Genomic DNA, 27756 nt, shown 5'->3' on the forward strand with positions numbered 1-27756 from the left:
CTCCAGTAAAAAAAGCTGCATAAATGGGTAAATCATTGTAAGGAGCCGAACACCATGAGCCGCAATGGACAGAAGCATGAGCGAAATGAATAATTGAGGCCTGGTCCTCTTCGGTCAGTTCCATAAACAAACATATCGAACTGGACCCCATCTACGAGCCAATAGGATGCAAGGACCAACGAGGACCTAACCGGTATCAAACCGGTTCTGGTTCGAAACCAGCAACCGACCAATCAGAAATCAGAAGAACTGCTCATGCTCAAGGTCACATGAAACCAACCAATCACGTCCAAGTTTCAGGCAATCCCACCCATCAAACCATATATAAAGGAGGAAGCGTCCAACACAAATCACACAACTTGTGCACTGATGATGTCACCTCGACTGGTGACGAAACGTTTGCAACCTAAATGCCAAGCTCGGCGAACAACCGAACACCTGGCAAAATGAATAATCGTGGATCCAAAAGTTACTCGCAGCCTCATACATCTCGGTGTGAAACGGGAGCCCCTCGACATTGAGTACAGAATTATCTGTACGCGTCGAGGCACTCGGCCCCCATAGAAATGCTGCGTGTGTTGCTGAGCGTGACGTGGACACGTTTCAAGATTTCCTTATTGTTGTTAGACATTCCAAATGTCGAAACACTGGCCATACCCCCAGCAGGAAACCACCAAAACACAGTTGCTATTTTTCGGTCATTTACGTCTGAATGCATGTGTACGCGTTCGTGGGCATCTGGGTTTGATCTGCAGCGTCGCAGTAGACGTCCGTGTCCGAGTTAAGGGCACGAAAAAGCTAATTTCCGGAAGATTCCCACATCAACGCTGGACTCGCTCTTGAACCAGAGGAGGAAACGCGATTCTTCGTTAGGTTTCCTTCACCGATGAAATGCACATCTCGGGCTTCTCCGCTGGTCTGCGTACACAACACATCTTGATCGGTTGGATCGGGGTTGGATTGGCGCCTGCCAAAGGAATAAGCGTAACAATAAATGGATCAGTTATTAGGCCACGGTTATTGACTTCTTTATTTTGTCGGCTCTTTGTCAGATAACTCAGCATTCCTCTCTGGCAAAGAACAGAAGATGAGAAGCACACCCTCCATGTGTCCGCGTCTTGGGCGCCGTGAATCTCGTGCACGCCTGCGACCTGCGCGCGCACAAGGCTACGGTTCGTCAGCCGAGGCGCTAAGAGAGGTTTGCGACCACAGCCGTGGCACCTTGTTCTCGCTGGGACTCATGGAGTTAATTACTGGAATCTGCAGACCTCCGTCATACAGCTTGACAGCCTCATGTTTCCCAGTTAATTCCTGTGTGATCAATCAGTGCGTGGCGGCCGGGTGCGAGGACTGTTTATTTACGCGTGGGCCGCAGGATGGCGGTGATTTGGCAGCTCGGGCTGGGACTTTTAAACACTTCCACATTGCGCTGCCGCCCGGACTCGCAGCTCCGCGCTTGTTCCACCAAGCGGCCGCTAACCTCTCTGCAGCGTGACTGGTCCGGAGGAGCTACAGAAATAGACAAGACGGAGCGATTTTCTAAGAGAGGGACCGCGTGAAGAGTGTGTGCATTCCTTTGGGATAGTACATGCGCCGCACGTATGAAAACGATTAACGTCTGTTGGTGGGAGGGGTCTTCTTTGAAAGCCTTCACTTCCCTCTCTAAACAGGCCAAGCCACAGACTCGAGTCCCATCAGTGCGGGCAGTCGCTCGTACCGCGGTGAGAAAACACTGGCAAAAAGGGATGCGAGCCATCGGCGGCTTGGCTGGACTTCTCGAAATTAAGTGGGGTAACACTACTTCAGTCACCAACTGACTGCGACATAGCAAGTCAGCAATAGTAGGACCTACAAGTACGGGGGGGTGGGTGGGTGGGTACGTTTCCTGTGCTCTGTCTACACACAGTATAAACACCAGGATTTTACTCATGATAAACATACATGCTAGTCATCAAGCAAAGAACAACCCAGTCTGGACCAAGCTGGATGGAAGGAAAGCTGAGGAACATCTGATCGCCTGAGTGCATGCGTGTCTGTGTGTGGGCATTTAATGTATGCAAAACAATGGAGCTGAACCCGGGTCAACGCTGAGGGAGTCCAAGATGGGGGGGGGGGGGGGGGGGGACACTGACAAGAGAGTATCACAACATCTTCCACTCTATCCTCCTCCTCGATTCAATCAGCCTCATCCTGATCTTCGAACTTGCAGACAGATCACATCTGCAGCGTGCTTCTGGGAGGGCGCTTCGTTCAACACACTGCCATCGGGGCCATAGTTGAGGCTAAATAGTTAATGTTTACCCTTTCCACTTTCATTCACCTTCCTCCACGAACAGAGCTGCACACAGTTAAATAACAGAGTCAGTAAAGTGGTGTTGTAAATACACAAAGCATACAGAGAGAAAAGGGAAGGACAGAGGGTAAAAGTCCAGCCCGGCGATTTGCGTTCAAGCCGAATCATCCCCCTGGATCACTTGTCATTGACCCTCAGGCCCCCCCAAACTCCAAAGAAACCACACATTCACAAAGAGTAAGTCCAGTACACATTACATCACAAAAATACTTTAATTTGAACATAAAAGTCTAATACTTGCTCTGGGAAGAATACATAGCATGACACATTTATGATCACAATGTGCACATTTTGAATCCTCCATGCAGATGGTAATGGTCATTACATGGTAACTGATACATCACCAGAGAAACACAATGCCTCTGCAATGGCACAACAGACAGTTGTTTTGCTATAGCAACAATACTGGTAGACACTGCTTCACAAGGAACTGAAGCCACTGGTACCACAGGGACAAGCGGTGAGGACAAAAGACGGGTGGTCCTCTGTGCCCACCGCTCGGACCATGTGGGACCACGTGGGCACACACAAAGGCAGTTGAGGAATATTACAAGGGTGTGGACTAAAAGGTCACAGAGAGACAGGCCATGAACCCTTAGGCACAAATGAAAACCAGGCTGAAAGACACCTAAACATGACAACACGCTGAAAGTTATTTACATTGAGCACTTTGATATTCAGTATTTTAGGAAGAGGGGAAAAAAAAAAAAAAAAAAAAAAAAAAAAGACATATAAAAGGTCCTTTTTCACCCTTCACTTTCAAAATTCCTGCATGGTCTCTTCTAGGTTTGGACATAGTAAGTTCACTGACTATTTATAGTTCCCACCTAGAACCTGAGTTTACACCACAGATACTGAATTCCTAGAACTCCTATCCTGACTTGCTGAACAGACATGCACATAAGCATAAGTAGCTAACTATCAGGATTTTTTTTTTTGGAATCAGCATTTTAATTTTACACTGATACAGCAAACTTTGATACAATTAACTTCCAAACATCTTTTGTATACAGTAAATATTTATAATTAGGACAAATAAATTAACTATTGACAAACAAACATCACTCCAAACTACAGTCTGCACACGTACACTGAATAATTCCCACAGATGTCAGATAAAAAAATGTCATTTGTCTAAACAGTAGTTTTACTGCAGTAGTTACTCTATGCGCTGATTGAAATGAAGGATTTGGGAACTACACAAAGACTGCCCTCATGTGGTCGTGCACTGTAGGTACTGCCTCCACTTCCACAACACAGCATCACACTCCAATGAGAAGAATTTACCACACACACACACACACACACACACACACCTTTACACTATAACTGTTCCACAGGTAGGAATTGCACTGCACATCTCCCCGATGGGAAACCATGCAGCTGTATGTAACGCCACTATGTTTTTCACTAAACAATTATTAAAATACCTGTACACTTATGTATGGCCAAAGAATACATTAACCATCATTCATAAGAGCAAGTCTATACCACTGTTATACTTGGTTATTACACCTACGAGTCCAGAATGAAAGATGCTCTACCAGTGACATTGAAAGGTCCAGCTCACAACTGTTCAAAAAAAAAAAAAAAAAAAAAAAAAAAAAAAAAAAAAAAAACACTCTCAGCTACATTAAAGGCACTTTTACCCAGATTAAGTCATTTTCAGAGTGGACAACAGGCTACAGGCTGTAGACAGCCCAGAGTTAGCTGGAACAATTTATGATGACAATAACAAATTTACCATTTTATACAGCACATTTCCACCCAGGAAATTAAAATGGCTATATTCTGAATGCTCGAGTCACCTTACTCTGTGCCATGATCATGCAGTGAAGCAGGAAAAGTGGGAAAGCTACTAAATGATTGTCCAGCTAGGGCACAGAGTCACTGTTTATGCTTTTTATTTCAAAGATTTTTGTCGTTTAAAATTCGTAAAGGTTTCGGTCAGCGGCGAGTCCCCTGAAAGTATGGAAGCATGAGACACTTTTTTGGAGGAGGGGCACTATAAACTATAAGTTCAGATATGTTGGAGTCACAGCACTGAGTTAAGACGGAGTCATGCAGGGCATGTGCACATGGCGTATTCTGTATATGCATGCTGATAAACAGGGTGAACAGAGCAGACACAGCATAGGTACCCACTATCCAGGAGCAAACAATGCAGGTTCAATTAACACTTTGTCAGAGGAATATGTACAAGTTCAAGCTGGGCTGAGCTCTTGATTAGCTGGAAGATCATCTGTAGGTTTAACTCAAGCTGAACCAGAAGAACGTTTCCAGGTTTAAACTGAAGTTTAGCCAGCGAAACATCGGAAGGTTTGGTAGTTCTGTGGTCCTCAAGGTACTGCTCACTCCACTGCCATCTCCTCAATGTGGTCACTCAGTAACTTGTATTGCTCTGGGAGACAAAACAAAAGGATTTACCTCATTACCCATAATTAAAAACAGTAAAAATAAACTAGCAGCACCACTAACAACACAAAGTTGAATGTCCAACATGTCTCTCCAAAGCAACTTAGTTACAACTATTTACAGGGATTTACTCTTATAAAGCTGAATATTTTCTTTACTGGAGCAATTCAGAACATGTACCTTGCTAAAAGGTACTACAGCAGGAGCTGGGATTTAAACCTGGGTTCTTTGAGTGCAAAGTGGCAGCTCTCATCACTATGGCACTTGCTGCTTATTAACTCTTCTTGTAAGACAGAATAAAGCCATTAATATGACACACTATGACTGAAGAAAAAAGTAAAAAGAATAAATGCAAAATAAGTAAGTAAATACATATAATCTCAATCATAAGGCTGCAAAGTCTGAGGTGGTAAGGCAGGATAGATGAGTATGATCATTACAGATGTGTAAGCAAGCAAGGGGCTCAATAAGAATCCTGGTTAACTGTAAATGCCAACGTGGTAAGAGCACCTTCATTCAGGTTACCAATGACTGCCTGCTTTTTCAGGAAGTCGTTGCATAGCTTCTTGCTGAGTCCAAAGGCCAGCATGTTGTGTGTGAACGTTCTGAGAAGACATACATAACACGTGGTGAGCTTATGTTTTAGTCAAAAAACAGTAGGTAAAGTCGGCGTACTGGTACAGACCAACGCAAAACCAAAAGGCTATGTACACATAAATCTTATTTACTAGAAGACAAATTTTCTTTAAGTATACGTAGTGCACTGGTTTAAAAACATCTCCCCATTTTCATTACGTATATTTACGCTGTTAAAACTAATCTGATATTCTTCCCAAACTCAGCGTCTCACTGACATCACACCTGAATGTCACTTACCCAAGTTGGCCAAAGGTGATGTTCTCATTGAATCTGGAGCTGTCGTCTCGCTCCTCCTGTGTCATGTGACACCACTTCTCCCTGCAGGATTGGAAGCTGGTAAAGGTCAGGGTATACAGGGTGTCCTCTGTTGCCACAGATACATTGGTGCCACTCATGTACATAAAGGAAAGAAAAAGCCTCTCAAATTCCTTCCTAACAGACCAAAAAAAAGTCACCAAAATCACTGAAAAGGGTGTCCAAATTACTTACAAAGCGGATCATATTCTGGCACATAGATTAAATAGTCATATTTAGTTGGAGTGGTGGCAACAGTAAACCTGCAGTAAATGATGCATGGAAACAGTCTAGTTTACTTGACAGCATGTGGGACAAGAGAACATATCAGCTCTCTTAGTTCCCAACCTGTCAAGGCAGACAGGGTGAGCATGGAAGAAAGAAAATTGACAATGTATGGCAGAAATATACTACAAAAGCAATGAACATGCAGTATATTTGTGCTGAAATTTTAGGTGTAACAGTATAACATGTCCGTGGTTTTGTTTCTACCTCAATTTTGCAAGATATCTTTGCTTCTGCAAATGACAAAAACATAAAACCTGGTAATAGACTGATCACTTAAAAAAAAAAAAAAAAAAAAAAGGAAGTTACGTGATAATGCACCATCATCCGCAAATTGTTTAAATGAAAACCAAAGCTTAGACTTAAGTGTCACATCACAGACTTTTGTCACAAAAACAATTTTTGACATTTCTAGCTTACCTATGAAAAAACCACTCTAAAATCATCATCATTATTATTTTGCTTAGTCTTGTAGTAGCACAAATTAGCAAATAAAATAAAGCTAGAGGAAAGACAGAACTGAAAACATGCATTAGTAATGAACAACTAAAACAATGTGAATGCTGGGAAACAGTTGCTGTAATGATATTTATTCCTTTCATGTCATGACACAAAAACTAAACTGAGCTTCACTGAATGTGCATTGCAAACCAACAGATTAAATGAAATGTAGGCCATTTTGTCAGAAGTGTCACGAAATACTACACTGTTGGATGCATAACAAGACAGAAAAAACCAGACTCCTATTAAACTGAGTCACTTTGCTGTGAGGAAGGAAAAAAAAAGTTGTTAAATGGACATCTCCTGAAGTGTAGTGGATGTCTCGCCTCCTTTAAAAGAAGTTTTATGACAAAAACATAACACTACGCTACACTCAAAGGTAGAGTAGAGACCAGTGTTGGGTCTTGTGAGACATTCCCTTTCTATGACAGAACATTACTCCACAGTACTTCTTCCCCCCCGACAAATTTATGTCACTGCACCGCTTTTCAAGAACACAAAGAATTTTTACGTCAGAGTATTTCACAGGGAGACAACCAGTTACTCAGGGAATTTTTGGGAACATGAAGACAAGTACTACTGATCAAGAGGAACAGTATAATATATATATATATATATATATATATATATATATATATATATATATATATATATATATATATATATATATAAAATCTTTTCCTTCCATTGTAAAAATCCATAATTTAATATTTCAAAAATTATCCAGATATTGTGTGAGTGTACCTTAGGAAGGTGAATGGTTTTTAAAAAAATATTTAAAAAAAAAATGTTTGTGCCAAACATTAGGACAGATTTACATACTAGACCTTGAACAGGAAATGATGGTAATACCCCACATGCAACAGGATGATAACCAATCATGCACTGGACAGCGAATTGAATAATTCATGCAGTAGGCTCAAATGAAAGAATATCCAACATGCAACAGACCATACTATTAGCCCTACACCAACAGGCACGTGCTTTTGGACCCAGCCGTAACAGAGCTTCAGGTATAACGTGAACATTCTGCAAGAAGGCGGTGAAGGCAAAACAAGGCCAAAATGTTTGCTGCATCTGACCAAATCTTACAGGTTTAATCCGTAAAGAACATCCATCTTTGTGCTGCAAAACAGCTTCTGGTGCTTTATATAAAATTGTGAATAGCTTATGAGTATCAGTTCTGTGTGCAAGACATTGACATTGATTGAGAGGGTGTTCACTTAACAATAACTGTTGAATGTTGGTTAACTTACAATTTCATGCAAAGCAAATCATGGTTCTACTCATTTTTACAGGTGGAAATTCTACTAAAGAAATTCAGATTAAGTGTCTTACACAGGCATAATAAGGAGAACCTTTACTGAACCTAGAACATCCTTACATCACCCACTGTTAGCTGTGCTGTTTTACAAGTGATAAAGTTAATTGTATTCCTGACATCTGGATGATTAAAAAAACAACTGATCCAGTACTGAGTCATTGACATTACTACTGAACTACACATTCTTCATTAGTATCATGGTCCTGAAAGGTGATCCAGTGGTCCAATTCTAGCTGAGACAAGTGCTGGTGCAGCTACTGCTCTGTGGACAAAAGCAGGATAGGGCAGTACAAGGAACTTGCCTTTCAAAAAAGATGTAAGAGAAGGCCTTAAGCAGCAGAATGTCATATAATGCCGTCACATTGTCTATATTGAACTTCTGTTTGCGGGAGGTATAACAACATACGAGTCTTCACTTCTGGTGTCCTCGGTCTCTGTTCTGACAGAGAGAGCACTAAACTAATACAGTCCAATGCAGAATGAAAACTTAATACTGTGCTCTAAAACCAGAAGTGAAGACCAAAGACCTAACAGAAACCTCACGAGTTTTAAAAGGAAGCCAACTGCCTGTTAACAGTCTCATTCTCTCGTGCTCTACCGCCCCGTCTCCCTCTCCCTCCCTCTAGCAGGGTCCAGGGGAGAAGACAGAATGAAGGACCGACCTCTCTTGGGTGTCGTCCTCGGCCGTCCGCCTACCAGGCAGCAGGGCACAAGGAAACAGAGGGTTAAATATACACGCGAAGTATGAAGCAGAAATGAGGACAAGAGGAACTTCTAGAAGAATGCCATTGCAACAGCAGGCCATGTGAACCACTAGCAGGCTGCCCATGGCTAGCCTCTCACCACCACCCACATGACCATCATGCCCACAAATGTCCATTTACCACTCCCAGGCACACTCCACAAGCATACTGAGCACACCGTGTGTCAAAGTTGCACTGGAAACCATTTACAAGTTGGCCTTGTCATCACACACTCAGTGGTGCCATTTTTACATAAAAATCGTGTCCATCCTCTCACACACAAAATTTACAGATGGAATCAAACTGATTAAAACGAAAAGCTTATTCATCCACCCTACATCAGGACTCCATTACCTTCAACAGTTGTGTCAAAGTTCTCACCTGGTTGTGGGTGATCGCTTTTTCCTTTCGCAGTGGACAGCATCAAAAAATGCTGCATTCCAAAATCTTAAAGTGTGCCTATGAAAAATAAAAATATCATTATCAAAGACAGCATATTGTCCATACTGCACATTATTCTTAGATTATCACCATTGTCAATTACTCTATTTTACCTATACTGCTGCAGAATCATTTTTCCCCTCTTTACAGAGCTGATGCCTTTGTACAAGGCAACTTGGAAGGACAGGTTTGTACAAAGCAAAATTGCTTACAAGGCCTTAAGACAACAGTGAGCTGACAAAATCGAGGGATAAGATATCCGTTAAAGGGCCAATATCTCCACCACTTCCTTCACAGTTAAAGAGCAGAGAACATGAAATTCAGCAAATCAGTGTTACCAAATTGGCTGTTGTTTAAGGTGAGTATAGAGATAGATCTTCTCCCCCTTCTTTCCTTCAGGGGACTCAGGAGAAACTGCATGAGACAGTGCAGACGGACACAATTAGTTGACAAACAGAAGGTACCGCAAGACATTATAAAATGTCTTCTGTTTAAACACTACATTTATTTAGCTCATATTTCCTTCCTAATTCAATAAAACTTCAAGGACAAGCTTATGATTTAAAAAAAAGCTTTGCAGACATGATCAGATTGAAAGAAAAGAATTTCAACTTCAGCTGGCGTTTTTTAATTTTGAAGGACTTTATTGCCAAGACTAGTTTCAGTGTAAAACAAATGGATGCATCAAAACAGTTCAGCATGCCCATGCAGGGGCGCGCGCGCACACACACACACACACACACACACACACACACACACACACACACACACACCTATGTACGCGTACACATGTGAAAGGAGAAGCAGTTGATTATACAGTGTAATAGATGCACACACTTGAACAGTAGACATACCAGGTGTCTTGGGCTTCCCTTCAACAGGACTCTCTGTATCTCTGTGGGTACAATAAGAAAGGAACAGGAGGTCAGCTTGTGTATGTGCTATAAATCTGTAACTTTACCATACAAAGCAGTTACCACTGTGAAAAACCACAGTCATTCAGCAAAAGCACAAATATCAGAGCTGACTATGACTATATGCGAAATGAAAATCCTAGGAGGGTTCTCCATTTCAAATTCTAGGTAATACATACAGCTGTATTAAAACTGAACGTTACACATGTTGCTTCTGATGAAGTAGTTCACTAACATTCTAATACATACACCACACACACAGAAACCGCTTGTCCCAAGCAGGGTCGTGGCGAGCCGGAGCCTAAGCAAGGCAACACAAGGCACAAGGCTGGAGGAGGGGACACACCCAGGACGGGACGCCAGTCCGTTGCAGGGCACCCCAAACGGGACTTGAACCCCAGACCCACTCGAGAGCAGGCACAGGCCAAACCCGCTGCGCCATCAGCCCTTTACATTCTAAATAACTAAATTGCATCCAAATACTGGATACAGTAAGACATCCAGAGAGAGAGAGAAACACAAATGCTAATATATGGGTTATGCAGTTGTCTCTTACTCAGTCTTGTTCACAGAAGGACCCCTAAGTTTGCTCTCCAAACCCCCAAAGAAGCCTTTAACATCCGTCTTGGCTGAGGTGTTCTTCAGCAGCCGCTCGGCCATGTCCTTCTTGCCCGACAGCCAGCTGTTGGCGCTGCGAAGATAGGAGTCAATGCTGCTGGTCGGGCGCTCCAGCAGTTCTGTCGGGGACAGCTGAGACCGGCCTGGGGAATGGAGTCGGTTTAAAGCTATAGACACACACTTGCTAACAGCAGCACACATAGTCTGTTTTTGAAGGAACTGTACTCTCTTTCTGGGCTTAGAGACAGAAGACTTTCTTTCACATCAGAAACTGCATTTGCCACCTGTGTCTGCAGACACACTTTTCAAGAGCGGAAACTTCTATCTTCCGTCTGAGCAAGCAGACACTACAGACACACATGGGCCCAAAACAGCATGATGAATCATCTGGGCAGAATAAGAGGAGCTCTGCAGTCCACTCAATCCAATTAGGTAAGACAAAGGAGGGGAGAGAAATACATTTAAAGTGTACCCCAGTGAGGACTGTAGGGTTTGTGCGCGCACACATGAGCACGCACAAACAGAAGGCAGGGATATAGGCAAACTGGAAAAGCTGTATTGCACCAATCATCAGGCACATCTTACCAATGTGGTAGTAAGTGAAACACATTGTCATGAGGTTTTTGGCTGGGCTGTAATCATCCATCTGGTAGCATCTGCAAATTACACAAAGCAGACATCAAGTAATATCTCAGTAAATCACTGCTTATAAAAGCAATGCTCATATGGTTGACGTGTAGACAACTGTGTGCCGATTGTGCAAGTTTCTCTTCAGGAAATGAGAACATTGTGCAAGTTCAGAGTTCAGACTACGCAACAATGGCTGTAGATCCACAAAAGTTTCCTCACACAGATCATTGCACAATTTCAGAGAAGAATGGTTATACATGTTGAAGGGAATGAACTAAATAAACAAAACCTTGCTACTCACTCAAACAGCACCACAGCGAAGGCCTGCACCAGTCTGTAGAAGGTTTGTTCTGAGACACATTTAGAGTTGCAGCGCTGTAAAAACAACATCTCTCAGGGCTGAACACCTGAGATAATACAAAAACTACCAGTGCACCTTACAATTTCACACAGCAAGAAATTTTCTTGTGAAGCAATTCAGTCTAGACATTTCGGTTTTCCTTTGTAAAGAAAAAAATGCATCAAATGATAAGTGAAAATGATTGACCAAAACCTGATTTTTCTTATATGGGATTAAGTCATCTAAAGAATGTTTGCGCCAAGGATATTAAAATTCATCCCACCCTTTGCAAACATATTATTCTGACTTTAATAAATGCAAAAAAAACCTCAAAATTATGACATAGTTTTTTTCATTATAGGGCAAAAATCTATTGTATGGGCCAGAGTATTTTACTATGCTAAAAAGTACTTTGAAGACTACAGTTCAAATTGTAAAAACAAAGTCTGCAACCTAGTTAACTTTCCACCACATTTCTGTACAATAAGAGCATTGGGAGCTTTCTCATGACAAACACAGGTGGCTTTGATATTGCCCAATATGTAACCGAGATAAAGGCTAGTCACAGCAGTGAAACAAAATACACTGCAATATGCCATACTACCTGTACTTCCACAGCATTGTAAAAGGGAACATATTTATTTAAAAAAAAAAAAAACTATAAATAATTCTGACCTTATTAAGGGCTAATATTTTCCCCATAATAAAGTAAGCACTTAAATGAAAAATAGGTGTTAAGAAGTTAAATATATTTAAGAACTTTACCCCTACCAAAAATAGTGATTAGTATCAGCCTGAAAACATCAGAGGCAGACCTGACCACATCTACATCCTTAAACCACTACGCTTATGCTGTCTGCTATCTCCGGCGGTTCAGATATTACCTGTGCACTGACATACTTGGCAAACCACTCCCTGCCTTTGTTATTTTCCCCGCTGCACAGCTCCCCGAAGCGTGCCTTCTCCTCTTGCTCAAACTCCTCCCTGTTTAAGGGAAGACACAGCACTCAGTGAAGATCCATTTCTGCAGGACTGGGCCCCTTCTGTACCACGGAAATTAGCAAAACCCACACAAGCTTAAAATGACCTTAAGGCTAAACTCAACTGCAGACCCTCCTGGTCCTATTGCCAGCTAGGAATGTCCCAAATTAGAACCGCTGCTTTGTTTTAAACTTACTTGCCGTAGAACATCTTCTCCACGTAGTTCTTCATAAATTCCCTGCATTCAGCTACTTCAGGAGCGACCTCCTCTGCACTGTGACCGGATGAGGAGGATGAACGACGTGAGGAGCTCCAGGTGTGAGAGGGCGAGTTGGTCTCATCATTCTCGCTATCTGCTGACTCTGTGGCTTCGCTGTCATTGCCTCCATCTCGATCATTGTTGCCATCACCATCGCCACACGGGGGTGCAGAAGACTGAGCATCGGTCCAAGCACCACATGGGATGATGGGCTCCGGGAGCAAGGGCTGCCCAGCAAAAAGGTCTGAGGCATACCTTGCAGCATCATGAGGGTCAGCAGAGGGTGCTGTCCCACCAACAGATGGCGATACATCAAAGTCAATCAGGTTGCCCACAGCAACCCCTTCACCCTCCATGCTAGAGAGGAGCGGCTGCGAAGTGAAGCTTGGAGTGCACGGCTGCTCGCCAACAGGCTGCCAGTCTACCGTGCCTGTCACTTGCCCACAGTCCAGGAGTGAACGGCAGCTGCAACCACAACAGCGTTCTGTTACACACAGATCCATATGTGAGAAAGTGGATTCAGTGTAAAATAACATTCCACTGGAGTTCTTGAATAGCCAGTAATCTGTCAAAACAGTGACCAGACTTTAGAGATTATGTAAACTTTCATATTATAAAATCAAAATTTCAGTCTGTGGTCATGCAACCGAACATTCACCCTAATTCTAAAGAGTGATGTTCCCTTCAAATGGCAAAATGGTTTGAAGTATTTTTAAATTTTTTCTCCTTTTGCCCCTGATCTTAATCAATTGTTAGAAACCAGCTATTTACTACAAATCTTAAAAAGGATCTTGCTGCGGGGGCCTCCGTACTCTGAAAAAATAATTTAAAAAAAATCTAGAATGGAATTTACCAAATTTTACCAACCAAGTATGACATTATTAGGGTTCACAAATTAGGTAAAATGACTAGTTGGGTCCAAGGTTTGGTTGGATTCTTTGTTGGTGGGCAAGGAGTCATTTTCATGTTACCCAAGACTTTTCACATCTCTAACTTTTATTCATGAACTCCAAAGGATTCCATCTCTACCTGAAAATCTGGGACATTAAACACTCATCAAGCTTTGAGACGTTAGGAGGTATTTGCGCATCTCAGTCCGATTGTCACTATGTTTTTCTACAACCCTTTCTTCCACTGCACAAGTTTAAATTATCATGCAGTTCAAATGTTAAGGGCGGCACAGCGAGTAGCACTGCTGTCTCACAGCAACTGGGTGGTGTGAGAAGACATAGGGCCGATCCCCGCTCAGTCAGTGTGGAGTTTGCATGGTCTCCCTGTGTCTGTGGGGGTTTCTTCTGGGTGCTCCGGTTTCCTCCCACAGTCCAAAAACATGCTGTTCAGGTTCCCCCGTAGTGTGCGAGAGACAGAGAGAGTGTGTTCCACTGATGTATGGATGAGTGACCCAGTGTAAGTAGTGTATCTAGCAGTGTAAGTCACTACGGTGAATAAGGTGTGTGGGCTGATAACACTACATAGAGTTCATTGGAAGTTGCTTTGTAGAAAAGCATCTGCTAAATAAATGTAAAACTTTGGAATATCTGGTCACCTTCTCTGTATCACCTAAGAAAGGACTATCCCTGCAAAATACTAAAGACTTTTGCCTTTGAATTGTTTTATGTATCTGTATGTGTGTCCATCTCTATGCTGCTCTGACCCAGTTCTGTTCTGTCCTATTTGCCCAATTATTAAAAATTGAGAATTCCCAGGGTTGCAATAGGACCTTACAAAAATATTGTTCTGTTACATGACCACCTGCATACTAAGCAACTTCATTTTCTCCCATTAATAAAACTATACTTTGACATTTGCATAATTTATAACAAAGAATTAAAAATTCCTGCATGTGTTGACATTGTGGAGACAGCAAATGGAATTTTCAACATCATCTTTCTGAACGATTTTGCACTAGAACAACTGACCTATCTGTACATATCCCGAACAGATCAACCATTAAGGAACATTTCACTAAAATCAAATGGAGTCCATGGGCAGTTGTTTTCACTTTGGAACGAGCACACATTTATATCTATTCATTTAGCTGATTCTTTTCTCCAAAAAGAACTCGGAGCGTTAAGCTACTTACAGCTATTTACCCGGTCATAGAGCAGGGTAATTTTACCGGAGAAATTTCAGGCTAAGTATCTTGTTCATGGGTACTACAGTAGTACGTAAGACTGGATCCAGAGATTGGCACTTCCGAAGACAGCAGCTCTTACCATTATGAGACCAGCTGCTCCACACAAAACACAGAGGAAACTCTTGGACACAGAGAGCACCATTTTGATAAACATATCCAGTACACATACAGTACTCATAATAACATTAACTGTGCAACTCATATTTCACAATGGTATGGCACATTACACAACCATACTGAAAAATTAACCAACATAAGCTCCGAGTGATGGCTAAAATTGTATAAAAATACTGTTGTTCTTTTCTTAATCCTAAAATCTTTTTAAAATCAAAACCAGTCATAACATCTTTCGCAAGGCTTTCCAGTTAGAGGCCTTGAGCTTAGCGGTTTATTATGATGTTGTGTCTACTGTTATTGGTGGTAAAATGCTGGGCAATGCAAAACACTTATGTATGAGAACAGAACAAGAGTGTCACTGTGTACAATACCGAAGCAGTGCCTTCAGGAAATCGGAAAGTAAGTTGCGCGTTACATCCTGTCATTCACGAAGCCCCAGCAACGCACATTGGCGTGCTTGGTTCTCTTCCAGGCGGATGCTGCTATCTGTGGGGCAGATGATGGAATGAGACCAGTTATGCAATAGAGTATTGGAACCATGTGACCTAGCACAGGCTGATGGCAGTAAGGACTGGGAAGGAAACACTGACAGGATGCGATAAAGAGATGCTTGGAGACCCTTTGAAGCCTGTTTTCTTAAACTCGCTAATTTTTGTACATTTAAAAAGCAGCGATGGTTTTAAAAAAAAAAAGCCTTTTTCCATAATGACATTTGTTTCAGGTTTTAATATGCAGCTGAATTAAACAGATCGCAACAATGCTCTCATATTCTATCCAAAAGACAAAGCAACAACAAATAACCAAGCTACCCACAATTGTTAGCATTAATGAGTGCCATGTTCCCTGAAAGAACAGAAATGAAAGAAATGCATATTGAATTTGCTTCTGTCTTGTATGGCAGGAATGACAAAATCTATACAGAAGTTTTCTCGCAGCTCCAATTTGCTGCATAATGACTGCAAAGTACAACATGGATCCCTTCCCCAGCCATTCCTGCACTGCCACCTGGAGAGTAGAGAACCTCAGATGGTCTTTGGGAACGGCTGTACAGCGACTGTACAATTCACACAACGTGCCCTCCACAACAGACCTTCGTATGGTCTGTGCGAGGCACTGTGCTCGCCAGACTGCACGAGCAGCAATATTTCCACCTCCCTAAGCAGGGGTATGCCGCCCTCCCCTTCGAAGGTTTGAATCAGGTTCTCGGCATCAGCGTAGAAGAAAAGCTCTGCATGGGTGCACTTACGCAGCTATGTCCTTGGGACGACGGCCAGGACTAAGGCAGCCATCCAGCCTAGGGTAAACCAGTGATCAAGCAGTACTTGGCATGGGCAACACTTCCCGCCTGTAACAGATGTGTGCACAGTGTCTGCGTTTCATACATGGTTCATGTAAAGTGCATTTCCTGGTTTTATGCCAATGTTTGTATTGTATATGATGTGTTTTCATAGAACCTGCTTTGTGATTAACAATTCCAAGAAGAGCAACAAAATAGTTACATTAACCAATAAGATACCATATGCTGATGAAAACCATGAAGAACCTGTAAAAAACAGCAAAACTTGCAGTTTTTCATGTATGCCCATCAAATGTAAGGCTTATTCCTCTTGTTTTTTGGCTCTAATATAGAATGTCAGCCTATCATCTGAAAACTGGCCCTTTGTAGTGTTCAGCTGAGCATAACACATAACTGTGTTACATAATTTGTCCCCAATACAAGGAAATCAGAGTTCTGCATCCATTAGACAAGGAAGCTACTCCACAAAATGGAGCGTGGGTCTCTTTCCCACTCTGTACCTGTACATACAGCAGCATCTACCACCTGCTTTTCAGTGACAATATAAAACCACCACTCTCGATTTGTGTGACAGAATGAGATGGCCCTTGCCCTTTAATAAGGCCACCACTGGGCAGACGTCACCAGTATTTGTTGACTTAACACAGAAAGAAGGTTTTCCACGAAAAGCCGACCCATATTCCCCAAGGCTGCAATCCAGCTTTTTATCAGGTCCTCTTCAACCGCGCGCAGTCTCAGCATGGGAGGGAGTGGGTGAAATGGTTCCTCTAAAACAAAAAGGTTTCGTGAGCAGGCAGAACCAATTTACTCTCCAAAGAAGCAGGCTGCCTCCGCTCCGATGGCGTTCTCGGAGATGGGCACCAACATGACTGCACCCGTCTCGTGTTTTGAGCACAAAACTGAAATCAGTGAATCATCCAACACCGTTTCAAAACTAAATCGCAGAGAGTGTTTGAAGAAACGCAGGCTACAGAGAGCACAGAACATTTATCAAAGGTCCTTCTGTTGGGTTTAATTTTCAAACCTTTTCTGAGACAAGCTACTCACTGCCAAAAAAAAAATAAGATGAATTAAAGCTACAGTGGTACACTTTAAGCATTGATAAATGGCTGGAAAAACAGCCTTGGTGCCCTTGGTGCCTCCTTCCTTCTGATAAAACTCTTGGAAATGTCAGGGTGGCCCTACCGCTCTCCATCACCCGCAAGTCACATGTCGCACCCTGTCACTTCAGCGGCACGGCACCGTCACGACGGCGGGTCTCTCAGATAAGGCCCGCCATCCTGTCCAAGTGGGTACTTCAGAGAACAGCAGCAGAGCAAAGACAACGCAAGGGTGAATGACCAAATAAAACCCAGCAGGAAGTTAAGACCAAGGCACAGCTGAAGATAAAACACAACCCTAGGCACACCTCCAAAACCATCCCACAAGGAAAACAAGAACACTGTCTCTTGCTTGCTTGTTCTCTCTCTCTTAGACACACCTCACAGTGACTACTATAACTCAAATAAAACAGTAACACCTAACAATAGTAACAATTACTACTACAGCTAAAATTAAAAACTGGAGTGGGATGAGATTAAAACAGGGATAAAGAATTATTCCTCTCATCGGTAATCTTTATTTTACTGACCCTTTTATCCAAGGCAGCTTACGGTTTATCAACTTCACAATGACTTCCTCATTTACAGTTATTCTTAGTGTATCAATTTGAATTCGTTATAAGCACTTTGCTCAAGGGTACTTATTACAACGAGAGGGGGAGTCTAACCAACAACCTTCGTATTGCAAGACAATGGACTAAACCACAAAGCCACTGCTGCTGGCACATGATTACAGGTGATCTGCAACTTCTACAGCTGATTTCATGAAACTGTAGCATCTGTCAGAGTTCCTCAGCATTTCTGGTATAAAGATTGTTAACATACAGGTCTGTATCTCTCCCTTGTGTTGTAAAATTAAGGTTTTGTTTTTGTTCTGAGTCCAAAATCAAACTACCACTTTTACATAATTGAAACATTTACATTAATGCATTTAGCAGACACTTTTTTCCCCAAAGCGACTTCCAGTGAACACTATGAAGGAGTGAGTATCAGCTCACACTGCATCACTCATCCATACAGCAGTGAAACACTTACTCTCCCTCACTCAGACACTAAGGGTGACTTGGAGTCACCAATCTACCTGAAGGGCATGTCTTTGGACTGTGGGAGGAAACCAGAGCACCCAGAGGAAACCCACGTAGACACAAGGAGAACACGCAACCTCCACACAGACTGAGTGGGAAGTCAAACCCACGTCCTCTTAGCATGACCCAGGGGCTGAGAGAGAGAGCAGCGCTACTCGTGTGTGGAAATTTGAGTCTAAGTATAATAAGTTATGCTTCATTTAAATTCGACATAATTTGTTAGCAGTTTTGTTGTTTACTTTTTATCATGGGATATCTCAAACTGCAGAACTGATTAATGCTGATATTAAACGCATTTGTGGGAACTGTACTGTACGGCCCACACGGTTCCCCGCAAATGAATGAATGATGGAGAGACCTGCGTCTCAGCGCGCGCTCAACAGACGCGCACGCGACCTTGACAGTGGCGCGCGCGCGCGCGTGACCGAACAGCTAGTCGAGGAGCATCAGTTGGACTGGAATTTTACCTCAGCGGTGTTACAGCTGCAGTTAAAAGGTGGAAAAAATAAATAAATGGGACTACCAGACACGAAACGCAGGAACGGACGCGTCTTTCGAGTGTCAGTCAGGGCGCGTTGCTTAATTAAAGACGCTGTTAAGTGTCGTCCTTAGCTTAGCCAATAAGTGCTTATTCGGCTTTAAATAATCATTTCTGACACTTGTTTATTTATTATGATGAAAATGTCCAAGTTGCAAAATAAGATACATTTTGACTGAGGTCAATAATGAATTTGCGCCGCCTGCGCAGTCAGCTCCGGTCCGGGGCATCAATGCAGCTGGCTGCGTGTTGTTGTCATTTAAACAGCGCATCTGAGAAATTGTAACACCGCTATTAAACACACTCCTAGAACAGCAGATTACGGTACAATAAAAAAAAATAATTAACCCCCCTGCTGAGATGATAAACAGTACTCACCACGGATCTCTCACCAAAGCAGTTCAATTCGCAGTCGTGTTCGCTGCCCAATTTCGCAGGGTCCCTGGGCGCATGCGCACTGCTTTTCGTGCGATTGGCGGAGAGCACCAAATGTCTCGCTGGAGCGAGCACGTGATCTTAGCATGTGCTTTCGTTTTATGTTCATCCTCTGTCTTCGACCATGACTTTTTCCTCTTACGTTACTGAATGTCAGATGCCCAGTAATCTCTTAGCAACCCAGACAAAAGAAGTGAGAAGAGAGCTCGTTAGGACTGTGGCCTTGTTGCAATCAGAAGGTTTGTTCTTCAAAGCCTACTGTTGCTATCGGAATCTTCACACACAAGGTTAAATTCAACTTTAATTTCACCCACACAGCAATATACCCTTCAGGTGTAGATAAGTACATTTTTGTGGAACTCCTTCTCTAACATACAAGATGACTTCAGCAAAGACGTTAGTTAAATAAAGGCCAGTAATATGAGCAGCTGGTAATGTACTGACTGATTAGAGCTGCTGCCTTTTACCCAAAGGTTGTAGGTTCAAATCCCACCTCCATCTGTTATCCTAAATTACTACCCAGCTGTAAATGGATAAATAATTGTAAGCTGCTTTAGTCAAAATTGTCAGGTAAATGTAATAATAACCATGAAAAGAAAAGCCACAATATCTTTGACAAGAACATGCTTGCGTAAATCAGAAGACAATACTGTTTATGTATACTTTATGTACAGCTTTAATGTCACATAAAACACAAATAAGCACAGGACTACTCTCAGTGTGAGTGTTTGTGAGCTGGTATTAAGGCTTTGCGCTTGCTGCCTGTATCTCTGCTAACTTCTTGGGCAGGGTGACAGTGAAAAAGTGAAAGTGCTGCTCCTTCAGCTTGGTGCCCGTTGTTTGTTCCAAGTTCAACTTCAGGTATTCCTTGGATTCTCCAAACGCCGGCCACAGAACCAGATCTGGCCCATTGGGAGAGCTGGTCCAAACCAGAACAAAGATAGCATCTAGTTCAGCACCACCTCTGTTTAATATCAGTGCCATGAAATTCACTTATTAGGCAACATCAATGCTTAAAAAAATTCAGTTTGCCGAAAATTCTGCTTGCAGATGTCAGTAAAGCCAGGATAACCCTTGGACATACGTAGGGTACATGGGAGTAGCAACACTTTTCATCTAAAAGTTTCTGCACCCACATTGCTGATCTAATTTGCTGAAAAAGTTTATGACATCCCTTACCCTGTGCGAGCAAAGTTGGCCCAGTATGCCATCATATTTTTGGATAGCTCTGCTTCCTCTTCACTGAAGGGACCTTTGATGAACACAGGGAGAACCAACTTTTAGTCATTTACCCTCACTGCTGTATTCATTTACTGTGTATCAAAAGAAAAATACACCCATTCCTTAAATTTTGTGGCACATATAGTTAATAAATCGTCCAGGTTAGGCCAGTTTCTTTTGTGAGAGGATTGAATTACCATTCTTTCTAATGGAAAAGAGAAAAATATCTCCTCTAAAATTAATTAAAATGTCAGATTAAATAGAATTTTAATGCGGTACGGTGGCACAGCGAGAAGCACTGCTGTCTCACGGAGCCTTACTGGTGCGACAGTACGTATGTTCAATCCCTGCTCAGTCTGTGTGGAGTTTGCATGGTCTCCCTGTGTCTGTGTGGGTTTCCTCTGGGTGCTCTGGTTTCCTCCCACAGTCCAAAGACATGCTGTTCAGGTTCCCCCATAGTGTGTAAGTGACAGAGAGTGAGTGTGTTCCATGGATGTATGGATGAGTGACCGAGTGTAAGTAGTGTATCCAGCAGTGTACGTCACCTTGGTGAATAAGGTGTGTGGGCTGATAACACTACATAGAGTTCACTGGAAGTCATTTTGGAGAAAAGCGTCTGCTAAATAAATCAGTGTAAATGTAATGCGTGACAGTGATAACGCTGGCATATTTTATAACTACTGTAACAAAATATTATTTCTAACATGTCTTGTAATTTCATATTTTCATTAATTTGTTTATTATTAACAACCGCTTGTCCAGTCCAGGACAACGGTGGTCCCGAGTTTACCTTGCAAGCACAGGGTGTGATACAGAGTATTTACCATAAAACTGTTGTGAGAAGCACTCTTTATGTCATGAGACATAATAGGTGTGCAGTTGCCAATTACATAGTGTATGTTGATTTAGAGGAAATCGTGTATTTAGTTTAAAAAAAAAAAAAAAAGAACTGAAGCAGTGCTGGTGCAAAAATATGTGAACCCCAAACTGAATTGGTTAAACCAAGTAGAGAAGTAGAATTAGGTGTGTAAATCAATCATTTTTTGCTTTCATATTCTAAAGTTTAAGATCTAGATGTTACATTTAATATTTTATACAATAAGAATGATTTTCCCTAGTTTTTATATCTATACATAAATATGTGTATGTCTGTGGTTAGCAATCATTGACGTAATGATCACTTAAATATGTCATTTTAGATGCCATACCAACGATTTCAACGTGTGCATTCCAGAAGGGAGCTCCGAAGACATAGGCAATATCATCTGCATGGTCAGCCTTGACAAAGCTGGGCCGTTTTCCCACCTGAGATAATGGCACGTGCTGGAATTCGTAGAGATACACTGGCAGGCCCGCATCTGCAAGGAAAGCCCCATCAGGCGAGTGTGCTGGTTAGGATGTACTGTGCGTATCGATTGCTCTACAAATCAGGTTTTGATCGCCTTCTTAAAATGTAGCAGAGAGCCTTGCCTCCCGTCACAGTGTCGAAACATTGCTGATTCTTGAGTCCATTACACTAACCTCTGTAGTATATAGCAACTCTGAGGGTGGGAATGATGAACAACATATCGCCTATCATTTCAGTGAATGCGTCGCGAACATCCTCTGGTGTTTTAGCATCTCGGATATATTCGTCTGCAATCAGCTTACTTGCACCTGCAGCCTGAAAAAGATGGTGCATGAGTGTTATGACACACCTGTATGGACTCTCTCCTGTGCAGGTCTCCTCATCTGTACAGACCCCCTCTCCCCTGCACAAATCTGTTTGCCTGCCTTATGCACTTTGCCACAGCATACAAGGTTTATATTATTTATTACAGGTGCAGGTGAAAAACCAGTTCCATCACAAGTGGAGCAAAGAGTTGTAAGGTAAAGTGTCCTTTGGTACCCACCGTAGGGAAGGTATGATTTACAGTTGACAGCACTGTCTGTTTGTCCATGCCCTTTTCCCAGCCAGGAGGAGCCATTATCTGATATGCAAACAAACACAATTCCAAGTAAAATCAGCTCCGTACTATGCAGTTGCATGCACCAAAATGTATTAGTAGTATGCAGTCCTGCTGATGCACCAAAACATATTATCGATGTGTCCGGTTCACTTGCCTTGCAAATTATCCATCCACATTCATGGTTAGTGACTCCTAAGAGTAGTGGGACCTTTAGGAATTCTTTGCTTCTAAATATTTCTCCAACAGGCTTTTTCATAAAATGTCCATCTACTGTTAAGCCTGGAATCAGCTGTTGCTGAAACGAAGTCAACTTCAGCAGAAGGAACAAAGAACATGAACTGTCAAGCAGCAAAACCTCAGAAAGACAGATTTCTGTACAGATGCTTTTTATCTTATTAATTTTTTCTGACTGGAAAAAATACCTAGAAGACTACTGTGAAAAATTAAACATTTTAAATTAAAATGCCTCTTCTTGTGAGGTGTAAGTGAGATTTGACAGCTTGTTGTTTATACTTAAGGATACAAACAACATTTGCTTGTAGAACCAAATTATCATAAAAGGAGCCCTCATTATACAAGGGAAACCAGTATTATATTTTACAATTCATACTAACAGGTATTAAGGTAAATAGGGCAGTCATTTCTGTAATCGCAACCCAAATTTCAAAAAAGTTGGAACAGTATAGAAAAGACCAATAATAACAAAAAGGAGTGATTTGTAAATTTACTTGTATTCAAGCAAAAAACAGTATAACGACAAGGTATTTCATGTTTTACCTAATCAACTGCATTGTTTTTTGAAGATACATGTTTAATGTTTAAGTAAATTTGCAAATCACTCCTTTTAGTTTTCATTACCATTTTCTATACTGCCCCAGCTTTTTTGGAATTGGGGTTGTAGAAAAATCTGTTCATCTTTAACATTCAATATATTGACATTGACAACAGGACTTTTTCAGGACTCCAATGAAAATTCCCGTTGAGGTTGCATTATACTTCATCCCCTCCCCATCAAAATACCTACTGTTCTGATAACTTTCAGAAAGTCCTCCTCAGTCCTCTCTCTCAGGCACTGGACAAGATGCTCAGAAGTATTGTTGTCACACCCAGCTAGGTTACCCACTTTCTAGAGAGAGTCATGGGAACATGCCATAGTATCATTTACCTACTCCCCGCGAAACAACTTTTTATTGCTTTTCGTTCTTACTTTCTCTACTAGTATCGGACACCTGAAACTTATTCAGCTGCTTTGACAAGATCACCCATACGACTAAAACCAGTAATATAAAATGGTTGGAGACCGAGTTCAGTCCAAATTGATCACCCTTAATAATGGATTCAGTAGGTGCAGTCAGTAGAACTCTTTATTGTTAGCTATAATGTAAAATTGGGACAACATGTTGAAGAACTTGGGACAAAAATGCTAGGGTTAAGGGGGCCAGCAAACCTGATATAAAAAAATTGGCCAGTCTCGCTATTGTTTTTTTTTTAATTATTATTCTTAGTTTTAATAAAAGACATTTATTTGATCTTCTGTTGGATAGTTGAGGTGGAACCAGAGTAGAAATGGGATCACCACTGGAGGTAAAATAACAAGGGACAGGAAGTACCTTGGCCAGAACTGATGAATTGTGCCTGGAAGTGATTTCCACGTTTGCAATGCCACTCTGAGCAATTGCTTTGTGGAACAGGCCTGCCGACAAGGGAGAGATCATCTGCCAGGGTGGAAGACACAGGTAAACATCCTGTTTGTGGGCTTATCTTTATTTGTTCTCTCCATGTACAATACTGAACTTCATTTTTTTGCAGTAGTGCTCTGTAGTCCTGATTGTTCCAGCCCAGGAAGTCAGTCATCTTTAATTATAACATTTATTTATGTTGTAAGGGTACCCAGCAGATTTGGACATTCTCATCCCCCAGAGAACTAGTAACTCACGAGCAAGGATACGCTCATCCCTCCGGCAGATTCTCCGAAAATGGTGACAGACTTTGGGTCTCCTCCAAAACTTTCAATGTTTTCTTGGACCCATTGAAGGGCAGCGATTTGGTCAAGGAAGCCCCAGTTGCCTTTGGCATGTTCATCTCCAGTACTACCAAAATTACACAAATCAACAACAAAAATTTTATCATCTTAAGAATAATTTCATGACCGTGCTGTCAAACAAAGCTGTAGTCGCCAATGGAGATGCAATTAAGAAGTAAAAACTACCTCTAAATATCCTGTACCGTGTTTCTCATACCTGAAGAATCCCAGAATTCCGAGGCGATACTGGATCACAATCATAACCACATTTTGATAGGCTGCCAGCGGTGACCCGTCAAACAGGACAGCGCCACCCATGATTAGCCCACCACCATGGATCCACACCATCACCTTTGATATGAAAGCAGTTCCATGTGAATTGACATGACAATTTAAAACATTTCAATAAAGTAAGTGGAAAATTAATTAAGTTGCAGTGTTTTCACTCTTTGACTTTTTAGAAATTTCTTGGCATTCAAACTCAAGAGCCACTGGTTAAATTATTTGTTTGTGTATGCATATAAGGCAGAACCGCAGAAACTCTGTCTACATTCAAGAAGGGTCTGAAAACTGACATCTTCCAGACTCACTTTGCCCATGATCTCTCAAGCTCGTGTAGGGTGTAAATGTTCATGCGCAGTAACTTTATGATCATCCCTAGATAAGCCTTTATACAGCCGCTACTCCAACATTCTATGTAAATGTTTGTGTACCTTTTTATAAAAAAAAAAATATTCTAGGAAGGTAATCAGGATTAGTCTATCCTGAGTTTTGTACAGCTACTTGTGCGATGAACATTAGTGCATAAAGTGGAAAGAAATAAACTAGGTTTACTTAAGAATCACATGTCTGCAACTATGTCTCTCTGCTAATGTAATGTACAAATTGTATTTTTCGCTGAGATGTACGTCGCTTTGGAGAAAAGCGTCTGCTAAATGAGTAAATGTAAATGTTTGTACTATACATAGTCCGTTTGTGTGTATTGAGGCTATAGTGTCCGGCTGTGTGTATGCGTGTTTGTACTCTCAGGACATACCGGTAATTTCTCATCAGCAGAACGGTCACTGGGGGTGTACACATTAAGGTAAAGACAGTCTTCAGACACATGTGGAATGGAGAAGTTCATGTTTGCACTTTTTGCTATATCAGCAATAATATCTGTGTTCTGGAGACACCTGGGACATGAAGAAAAAAAAACATGATCAGAACATTTCATTTGTGGTTTGACATCTCACTGTCAAGGGCATGGAAGCTGAGAAAAAGAGCTCACAGAGGAGGCTGCTGGGTGGCATCTCGAACCCCTTCCCAAGACAGTGGGGGCTGGGGGGCACTCAGGCGCAGGGCTCCCACGGGGGCTTGAGCAAAAGGGATCCCCAAGTACTGCTCCACCACTTGCTTCGTGCCTTTCACAGTAACATACTCTCCATGCAAGGTCCCCTTCTTCAGGGTAACCACGGGACGCAGATCTGCAGGAACTAAGCGAGGCCATGCCGTGGGTCATCCGCACCGCAAGTATCGACCTTTCCAGGTGCGTACCCTCCCTTCACAGCGCTCCATCATTTTCAGCCAAGTTACTGTCCCACCTCTCACAACAGGCAATGAGCAATTGTAGTGTCACAACATAAATGCAACTCCGACCACACACTTGCAACATGTTTGTAACTTGTAGTCACTCACTCAGAAGAACTGTGCTTTCTACTACTGTCCCCAAAATCCAGGGATAGCTCCAAAGTCTTACTCCAACTTGTGTGTTTTTATTAAGTGCATAGTGTTCAATAATTCAGAAGTTTCTATATAATATCATAAGGATTTTACATCCATCCAATTTCAATAACCGCTTTGCCCTGTTCAGGGTTGCAGCGATCCGGAGCCTATCCTGGAATCCTCGGGAGCAAGACTGAGCTGGGACACCCTGGATAGGATGCCAGTCCATCACAGGGTAGCCACATACACACTCACTCACCAATTCACACCCTACAGGCAGTTAAGCATCATCAATCCACCTGAAGTGCATGTCTTTGGACTGTGGGAGGAAACCAGAGCAACCAGAGGAAAGCCACACAAACACAGGGAGAACATACAAACTCCACACAGAGTGAGTGGGAATTGAACCCACATCCTCTCACACCACCCAAGCACTGTCAGGCAGCAGCGCTACTTGCTGCAGCACCACACCACCTCTCTCAATAGTTATGTTGTATCTACAGTATATATGTTATTTAATGAAGATATTGATTTACCTTGAACTGGAAAACAGGACACGAGCTATGCTATAAATCCATGTTTTTAGAAATGTACATATATAAAGACTATATAACTCATATACTGTTTACACAGTACATCATATGACAGTTTAACTGGCAAGGTGCACTAATGTGAACAGGTATGTGTGTCACTAGTTTGGACTACTCACCTGCCTGTGTGTGAGCCAGAAAGGCAGCAAGCAGAAAGCCTCTCAGCAAAGCCATGTCTTCAGGGAATGTGTCCCCTAAGTTGTGTGGTCAGAGTGCGGATGGAACATGCGACTGCGCTGTCCTTTAGTCCAGTAAGCGTGAGTTGACTGAACGCTCTGACATAAGTACCAACAGCAAACAACAGCCCTGAACAAACTGACCTTTGATTTCTTATTTCCAAATGTATCTATTTGGACTTGGGGACCTGGTCTGTGTGCTGCCAGTATCCTTCAGGTGTTTACTTATTATACACTCACCGGCCACTTTATTAGGTACACTTGTTCAACTGCTCGTGAACACAAATATCTAATCAGCCAATCACATGGCAGCATCTCAGTGCATTTAGGCATGTAGACATGGTCAAGATAATCTGCTGAAGTTCAAACTGAGCATCAGAATGGGGAAGAAAGGTGATTTAAGTGACTTTGAATGTGGCGTGGTTGTTGGTGCCAGATGGGCTGGCCTGAGTATTTCAGAAACTGCTGATCTACTGGGATTTTCACGCACAACCATCTTTAGGGTTTACAGAGAATGGTCAGAAAAAGAGAAAATATCCAGTGAGTGGCAGTTCTGTGGGTGAAAATACCTTGTTGATGCCAGAGGTCAGAGGAGAACTGCCAGACTGGTTTGAGCTGATAGAAAGGCAACAGTAACTCAAATAACC

General features: G+C 42.2%; 2 protein-coding genes across 3 annotated transcripts; both read right to left on the bottom strand.

Annotated features, from left to right (window-relative positions):
- Positions 1-3057: 3057 nt before the first annotated feature.
- On the bottom strand, positions 3058-19955 carry kiaa0513 (KIAA0513 ortholog). Of its 2 annotated transcripts, XM_018739371.2 has the most exons (13): positions 19390-19955; positions 12675-13202; positions 12382-12481; positions 11459-11532; positions 11113-11183; positions 10466-10670; positions 9850-9890; positions 9334-9409; positions 8936-9013; positions 8474-8503; positions 5645-5725; positions 5279-5373; positions 3058-4754 (listed from the first exon to the last, which is right to left on the bottom strand). In XM_018739371.2, the coding sequence occupies exons 2-13, from the start codon at positions 13091-13093 to the stop codon at positions 4705-4707; spliced, it is 1320 nt and encodes a 439-aa protein (XP_018594887.1). In that variant the 5' UTR covers positions 13094-13202; positions 19390-19955; the 3' UTR covers positions 3058-4704. The 2 variants fall into 2 exon arrangements, with proteins under 2 accessions (XP_018594887.1, XP_018594888.1); XM_018739372.2 differs by lacking the exon at positions 8474-8503.
- Positions 19956-19982: 27 nt separating this feature from the next.
- Positions 19983-27200, bottom strand: ces3 (carboxylesterase 3). The gene is made up of 13 exons (XM_018739369.2): positions 27053-27200; positions 25910-26114; positions 25676-25814; positions 24857-24990; positions 24553-24706; positions 24227-24331; positions 23641-23742; positions 22771-22926; positions 22560-22637; positions 22189-22330; positions 21876-22025; positions 20626-20698; positions 19983-20365 (listed from the first exon to the last, which is right to left on the bottom strand). Exons 1-13 carry the CDS (start codon positions 27105-27107, stop codon positions 20188-20190), a joined length of 1671 nt encoding a protein of 556 aa, XP_018594885.2. The 5' UTR covers positions 27108-27200; the 3' UTR covers positions 19983-20187.
- Between the last annotated feature and the right edge of the window lie 556 nt (positions 27201-27756).

Source organism: Scleropages formosus, chromosome 7 (genome assembly GCF_900964775.1).
Source record: "Scleropages formosus chromosome 7, fSclFor1.1, whole genome shotgun sequence".
Classification (NCBI taxonomy): domain Eukaryota; kingdom Metazoa; phylum Chordata; class Actinopteri; order Osteoglossiformes; family Osteoglossidae; genus Scleropages; species Scleropages formosus.

Bases quoted from the DNA above. Each gene is read 5' to 3' on its own strand.
- ces3 (XM_018739369.2), bottom strand. From the start codon at position 27,107: ATGGCTTTGCTGAGAGGCTTTCTGCTTGCTGCCTTTCTGGCTCACACA. The intron at 24,332-24,552 runs GTGAGTTACTAG...CCACCCTGGCAG, and splicing joins GGATGAGCGTATCCTTGCTC to ATGATCTCTCCCTTGTCGGC. The intron at 22,026-22,188 runs GTTAGTGTAATG...CTTTCCTTGCAG, and splicing joins AGTTGCTATATACTACAGAG to ATGCGGGCCTGCCAGTGTAT.
- kiaa0513 (XM_018739371.2), bottom strand. From the start codon at position 13,093: ATGGAGGGTGAAGGGGTTGCTGTGGGCAACCTGATTGACTTTGATGTA. The intron at 11,184-11,458 runs GTGAGTAGCAAG...TGTAATTTGCAG, and splicing joins TTCGCTGTGGTGCTGTTTGA to ATGCTACCAGATGGATGATT. The intron at 5,374-5,644 runs GTAAGTGACATT...ATGTCTTCTCAG, and splicing joins ATCACCTTTGGCCAACTTGG to AACGTTCACACACAACATGC.